The 7,133-nt window shown below is 41.3% G+C and overlaps 1 protein-coding gene across 1 annotated transcript; it reads left to right on the top strand.

Moving 5' to 3' along the window:
• Positions 1–790: 790 nt before the first annotated feature.
• On the top strand, positions 791–6,868 carry LOC121541284 (NEDD4-binding protein 2-like 1). The gene is made up of 5 exons (XM_041850270.2): positions 791–982; positions 4,907–5,034; positions 5,168–5,256; positions 5,642–5,730; positions 6,003–6,868. Exons 1-5 carry the CDS (start codon positions 894–896, stop codon positions 6,145–6,147), a joined length of 540 nt encoding a protein of 179 aa, XP_041706204.2. The 5' UTR covers positions 791–893; the 3' UTR covers positions 6,148–6,868.
• Positions 6,869–7,133: the final 265 nt, after the last annotated feature.

Here is a 7,133-nt window from a genome sequence, read left to right as displayed (position 1 = left end):
CAGACAAGACCTGCTTTATGAGGTGCTACAAACCCATGACAGGATTAGACAGATGGGTATACAGATAAGATTTACTTGGGTCCCAGCCCATGTTGGGGTGGAGGGGAACGAGGCAGAAGATGAACAGGCTAAACAAGCACTTAGTAGTGGGGATGTTGATGTTGAAGTTTCAATGAGCAAGGCAGAGGCAAAAATACTGATATATACAGTGATGGTGCAGAGATGGCAGGAGCAGTGGAATATAGATAATAAGGGAAGGCATTTATTTAAATTACAGAGGAAAGTCGGGGAGGGGAGGACGGCAGGAAGGGAAAAGAAGAGAGGAGGCTATATTTACAAGATTAAGGGTGGGACACAGCCAGTTGAATAAGACATTACATGTGATAGGAACGCATCCATCAGGGAAGTGTGATTATTGTCAGGAAATAGAGACTGTGGAGCACGTATTGTAAATCGCTCTGGATGAGAGCGTCTGCTAAATGACTAAAATGTAAATGTATTGCTACAGTGTGGGCAGTATCAGAGGGAAAGAGAGAGGATTATATTAAGTATGAGGGAGAAGGGGATACAGGAAATTAGCTTAAAGAGTATGTTGAGTAGAACGTCATTAGATATAGTATCAAATATTTTGTTGTCTTTTTTAAGAGAAACGGTGTTGGCAGGTAGGATTTAGTTTATCCCGATCTCTGGCCCACACTCCAGTACGGTAGGTGGCGGTAATGCACCATAAAGTTGGATGCCAACCGATAAACCCCACTGAAGAAGAAGAAGAAGAAGAAGACGGGTTAGTTTCAGTTATTGGGTGGGAGGGCGTCTCTTCTAATCATAAGAGTACAGCTGCCGATGTGCTGTGTACTGTAGTTGGTGGTGTTGCAGTCAGAAGTAGAAGAGAAATGGCGAGCGGGAGAAGACGAAGACAAAGCAGGAAGAACCTGTTCATCCTTCGAGGTTTGCCAGGAGTTGGAAAGAAAGCGACGGCAGAGTAAGCTAGTCAAACCAACCTTTTGGGAGCCTGCCTTATCCCAGGTTTTTTGTCAAAATATGTGTTGTGTTGAGATCGTGGTTTCATTTCCTGAGGGACAGCGGAAATGAAACCCAACACTTTTTTATTTTATTTTTTATGGTGTAGATCAGCTTTAATATTGCAGAAGGATTGTGGCTGCTATCAATGTAATTGAGTGCATAATCCCACATATATTTTGTTGTAAATATACAGTACCAGTCAAAAGTTTGGACACATCTACTCATTCCAGGGTTTTTCTTTATTTTTACTATTTTCTAAATTGTAGAATAATACTGAAGACATCAAAACTGTGAAACAACACATATGGAATCGTGTATAAACCAAACAAGTGTTAAACAAATCTAAATATATTTTAAGTTCTTCAAAGTAGACACCCTTTACCTTGATGACAGCTTTGCACACTCTTGGCATTCTCTCAACCAGCTGTATGAGGTAGTCACCTGGAATCCATTTCAATTAACAGGTGTGCCTTCTTAAAAGTTAATTTGTAGAATTTCTTGCCTTAATGCCTTTGACCAAATCGGTTGTGTTGTGAAAAGGTAGGGATGGTATACAGAAGATTGCCCTATTATGGTAAGGACAACTCAAGTACAGTGGGGAGAACAAGTATTTGATACACTGCCGATTTTGCAGGTTTTCCTACTTACAAAGCATGTAGAGGTCTGTAATTTTTATCATGGGTACACTTCAACTGTGAGAGACGGAATCTAAAACAAAAATCCAGAAAATCACATTGTATGATTTTTAAGTAATTAATTTGCATTTTATTGCATGACATAAGTATTTGATACATCAGAAAAGCAGAACTTAATATTTGGTACAGAAACCTTTGTTTGCAATTACAGAGATCATACATTTCCTGTAGGTCTTGACCAGGTTTGCACACACTGCAGCAGGGATTTTGGCACACTCCTCCATACAGACCTTCTCCAGATCCTTCAGGTTTCGGGGCTGTCGCTGGACAATACGGACTTTCAGCTCCCTCCAAAGATTTTCTATTGGGTTCAGGTCTGGAGACTGGCTAGGCCACTCCAGGACCTTGAGATGCTTCTTACGGAGCCACTCCTTAGTTGCCCTGGCTGTGTGTTTCGGGTCGTTGTCATGCTGGAAGACCCAGCCACGACCCATCTTCAATGCTCTTACTGAGGGAAGGAGGTTGTTGGCCAAGATCTCGCGATACATGGCCCCATCCATCCTCCCCTCAATACGGTGCAGTCGTCCTGTCCCCTTTGCAGAAAAGCATCCCCAAAGAATGATGTTTCCACCTCCATACTTCACGGTTGGGATGGTGTTCTTGGGGTTGTACTCATCCTTCTTCTTCCTCCAAACACGGCGAGTGGAGTTTAGACCAAAAAGCTATATTTTTGTCTCATCAGATCACATGACCTTCTACCATTCCTCCTCTGGATCATCCAGATGGTCATTGGCAAACTTCAGACGGGCCTGGACATGCGCTGGCTTGAGCAGGGGGACCTTGCGTGCGCTGCAGGATTTTAATCCATGACGGCGTAGTGTGTTACTAATGGTTTTCTTTGAGACTGTGGTCCCAGCTCTCTTCAGGTCATTGACCAGGTCCTGCCGTGTAGTTCTGGGCTGATCCTTCACCTTCCTCATGATCATTGATGCCCCACGAGGTGAGATCTTGCATGGAGCCCCAGACCGAGGTTGATTGACCGTCATCTTGAACTTCTTCCATTTTCTAATAATTGCGCCAACAGTTGTTGCCTTCTCACCAAGCTGCTTGTCTATTGTACTGTAGCCCATCCCAGCCTTGTGCAGGTCTACAATTTTATCCCTTGTGTCCTTACACAGCTCTCTGGTCTTGGCCATTGTGGAGAGGTTGGAGTCTGTTTGATTTAGTGTGTGGACAGGTGTCTTTTATACAGGTAATGAGTTCAAACAGGTGCAGTTAATACAAGTAATGAGTGGAGAACAGGAGGGCTTCTTAAAGTAAAACTAACAGGTCTGTGAGAGCCGGAATTGTTACTGGTTGGTAGGTGATCAAATACTTATGTCATGCAATAAAATGCAAATTAATTACTTAAAAATCATACAATGTGATTTTCTGGATTTTTGTTTTAGATTCTTTCTCTCACAGTTGAAGTGTACCTATGATAAAAATTACAGACCTCTACATGCTTTGTAAGTAGGAAAACCTGCAAAATCGGCAGTGTATCAAATACTTGTTCTCCCCACTGTAAGCAAATAAAAACGACAGTCCATTTCTTTAAGACATGATGGTCAGCCAATCCGTAAAATGTCAAGAACGTTTTTCAAGTTTCTTCAAGTGCAGTCGCAGAAACCATCAAGCACTATGATGAAACTGGCTCTCATGAGGACTGCCACAGGAAAGGAAGACCCAGAGTTACCTCTGCTGATGAAGATAAGTTCATTAGAGTTAACTGCACCTCAGATTGCAGCCCAAATAAATGCTTCACAGAGTTCAAGTAACAGACACATCTCAACATCAACTGTTCAGAGGAGACTGCGTGAATCAGGCCTTCATGGTCGAATTGCTGCCAAGAAACCACTACTAAAGGACACCAATAAGAAGAAGAGACTTGCCTGGGCTAAGAAACATAAGCAATGGACATTAGACCAGTGGAAATCTGTCCTTTGACCTCAACCCACTTGAGATGTAGAGATGGTTTGGGGTGAGTTGGACCGCAGAGTGAAGGAAAAGCAGCCAACAAGTGCTCAGCATACGTGGGAACTCCTTCAAGACTGCAGCAGCATGAGAGCTTGGAGAAGCCTAATTACTGTGACTAAACGGTCATGTGGAATTTCACTGCCTTCATGACTCGTAAAACGGTCACCACAACAGCCCCAGTCCCAGCCTTCAGATACCCTCAACCCCTCCCATCTATCTCTGAAGACCATCCAGTTTTCATTTCTATCAGCCATATATTTTTCCACTGTGCTGTGATGTTTCTTAAATGTTCTGAACCTTTCTATTCTCATAGTTTCTACAGATTGTAAATTAAAGATAAACACCTTTGCTAATAGTATTATTATATTATTGATCGATTGACTATCAAATTACCCAGCAGTTCTATTTGAAGAGTTAGCTCTAAGTAAATGTTGAATTTTTCAGCCATTCCTGAACCTGCGATCAAAAACAAGCTACGTATGGGCAGTACCAATATAAGTGATCTAATGATTCTGTCTCTTCACAGCAAAATCTGCAGAGCTGGGATAGTTGTATACCCCATATATATAACATTCTGTTGGTTGCAAGAATTTTGTATAATAATTTAAATGGAAAAACTCTACGTTTTGAATCCAGCGCCGTTTTGTGTATCAGTACATTTTTATTTATGTAACCTTTATTTAATTAAGCAACTCAGTTAAGAACAAATTCTTATTTACAATGACGGCCTACTTGTAAAGCCCCCCCCCCAGCCAAACCCTACCCTAACCCGGACGACGCTGGGCCAGTTGTGCGCCACCCTATGGGACTCCCGATCACAGCCGGTTGTGATACAGGCCGGGATCGAACCCGGGTCTGTAGTGACGCCTCTAGCACCGCAGCCTTAGACCGCTGGGAGCTTAAACCGGCATCGTGTTTTGTGTATCAGTTCATAAACCATGTGCCATGGAATCGGCACATCGACAATCTCCTATCAACTATTTTGCAACCTGTATGGTGCAGCTGTCAATGTTTTGGTCCTTAAATGGAACTGGTGTACTTTTTTATTTATCACAATTTTCAGAGGATTTGGTCTTTAATGCAGGGTCAAGAGACAAGTTCCTTACCTTCTCCCCTTTCCACTTGCCTCCTCCATTTTTGCGGTGTTGCTGCAATCAGTTGGTTGTAATTTTGATTAGACATAAACACTTCATTTGTAAAATATAAATATATAATTTCCTTCTGTTTTCCAGAAATCTCTGTGTTAAATATGCAAGACATGGAATAGAAGGAGGAATTTTCTCAGCTGACAAGTACCATGCAATGTCCAACTACGACTGTAGATACTTTCATTGCAACCATCGGCGGAATAGAGAGGATGGTGTGTATTGGGTGGTGTAAGCCTATTGGGTGGCTGGGGGCGGGGGCGGGGGCAGAAACGATCTGCTTTTAATGTCATTACACAGGTAGTTTGTTCTTCTTCAAAGTTCTGTTTCTCTGTCTTGTTTTGACAGTTTTTAAAGCCTTGAACAGAGGTGTGGATCCGATCATCGTTTACAACACAAACATTTCTCTTTGGGAGATGTGGCCCTATGTCCACATGGTGAGGACCTGTGTGTGTGTGTGTGTTTTGATATGTGTATGATTTCTAGTTTAGTTAGTCCCACCTACCAGGCATTACAGAGACAATTAATGTTATTTTTGAAACTCTCCACTTATTTTCTAGTCAGTGTCACATCCTTTGTATTTCAGAAGCTAAACGGCATCTGACTAACCACAAGACTGGTTGAAGCTTGTTTCCAGATTACTTCCTACTAGGTGGTGCTGGAGGCAGAGTCAGATAGTTTCCTCTTGGTTAGACATGTTGTCGATAAATCTGACACGTTATTCTACTTTTTACAATGTAATTAATATCCCAATTGGTCCTCTGACAGACAGACAACAGATTAAACAGATTCATGTCATAATAAAGTATTATTTCATCTCAGGGGATGCAACAGGGTGACTATCACATTACTATAATGGAGCTGCCTAAAGGCTATCCTCGAAACGCTTTCTCCATCAACAAGCTCTACAGGTCAGAAACAACCTCTTCATAAATAGCCTACATTCTCACAGTCTACACACAGTACATGTGCATTGGGGCAGGATTATTTACAAGAATTTCGCTACACCCGCAATAACATATGTGAAATATGTGTATGTGATCCAATAACATTTGATTTGATTTGATTTAGTATACTTGTTTACCGGTTTTAAAACCATCAATAGATTGATATTAATTATCTATAAATTATACATCATTTATCAATAAATTCAATGATAAAAAGCTGTGTTTTCTCCCTATAGTTGGTGTCGTGGTAAGATACCCAAACAAAAGTTCAGGGACTTTCGGGATCGCTGGGAAGAAGCTTACAACATCTGGGATGTACTTAACGACAGCTACTCCATAAACTTCTGGGTGCAAAGTGAAGAGGAATGGAACGTCGAGTGATGAAGACATGCTGCACTTCTCTTTTGTGTGAACAACTACTTTTTCTTAGCTTTTTTTAAAGAAAACACACAAACACACACACACACACACACACACAAACAAACAACTAATGCCTTGCTGTTGTACTTGTCTTTCTTGCACTGACTCGTAAGTCGCGTCTGTTAAATGACCAAAATGTCAAATGTAAATGTTTACATAGCCTAGTCACCCGTCTGTTGCTGACTCGCCAACTGCTACTGTCTTCGGTGTGACCATAGGACTATAGGAGTTGGCAAGAGCACAAACTGATCTGGGACCAGGCTACAGTAGCCTATACAGTACTTAAATACAAACAAATATTCAAATGTATTGAAAAACTTATAAGAAATAGTTTTCCAAGGTATTGACTGTATTGAAAAACCAAGGCTTTTTCCAAATACCCCGGTATCGTGTATATACAGATATACGTTTCTTTTTAATAATGATTGCAGCATTATACAGTACAGAAAAGTGGACTGTGCTGTAGGCTACTAGATTTAATTAAAACAGAGGTGATGGAGGTACCAAACTACGAAGACAAACATTTTCCTACTGTGCTATTGCTATTGCTATTGCTATTACACACAACAACTCTGCAGAAAGACACCTATTGGTCTAAAATTAGTTCCTTCTTTTCTGATGTTTAAAAATATGTAATTTACTTTTACTTTACTTAAATAAATAAAAAATCTACAAGTTTGCATCTACAATGTTCTGTTTGTGACTTCAGTATGCTCTGTTGTCTAAGATGGTCCCTCATCAACGTCACCATATAATGACTTGCTGGTGCGACGCCAGACACGAGAGGAGAGTCCCCTGGTTTCCTAGGTGGTTGGGTCCTGGTTTGAATTTCTATGGTTGGGTCGGTAGCCAACTATTGGGTGAACTGTATTTGACCCTAGACTACTTGACTGTCCGGAAGTTGGAGCTCTCGACAACACAATAGTGTCAGAAAGGAGTAGTAACGG

This window comes from Coregonus clupeaformis, chromosome 27 (assembly GCF_020615455.1).
Source record: "Coregonus clupeaformis isolate EN_2021a chromosome 27, ASM2061545v1, whole genome shotgun sequence".
In the NCBI taxonomy this organism is placed as follows: Eukaryota; Metazoa; Chordata; class Actinopteri; order Salmoniformes; family Salmonidae; genus Coregonus; species Coregonus clupeaformis.
This window is presented reverse-complemented; position numbering and strand designations above follow the sequence as displayed.

Bases quoted from the DNA above. Each gene is read 5' to 3' on its own strand.
- LOC121541284 (XM_041850270.2), top strand. From the start codon at position 894: ATGGCGAGCGGGAGAAGACGAAGACAAAGCAGGAAGAACCTGTTCATC. The intron at 5,035-5,167 runs GTGTGTATTGGG...TTGTTTTGACAG, and splicing joins TCGGCGGAATAGAGAGGATG to TTTTTAAAGCCTTGAACAGA. The intron at 5,257-5,641 runs GTGAGGACCTGT...ATTTCATCTCAG, and splicing joins TGTGGCCCTATGTCCACATG to GGGATGCAACAGGGTGACTA.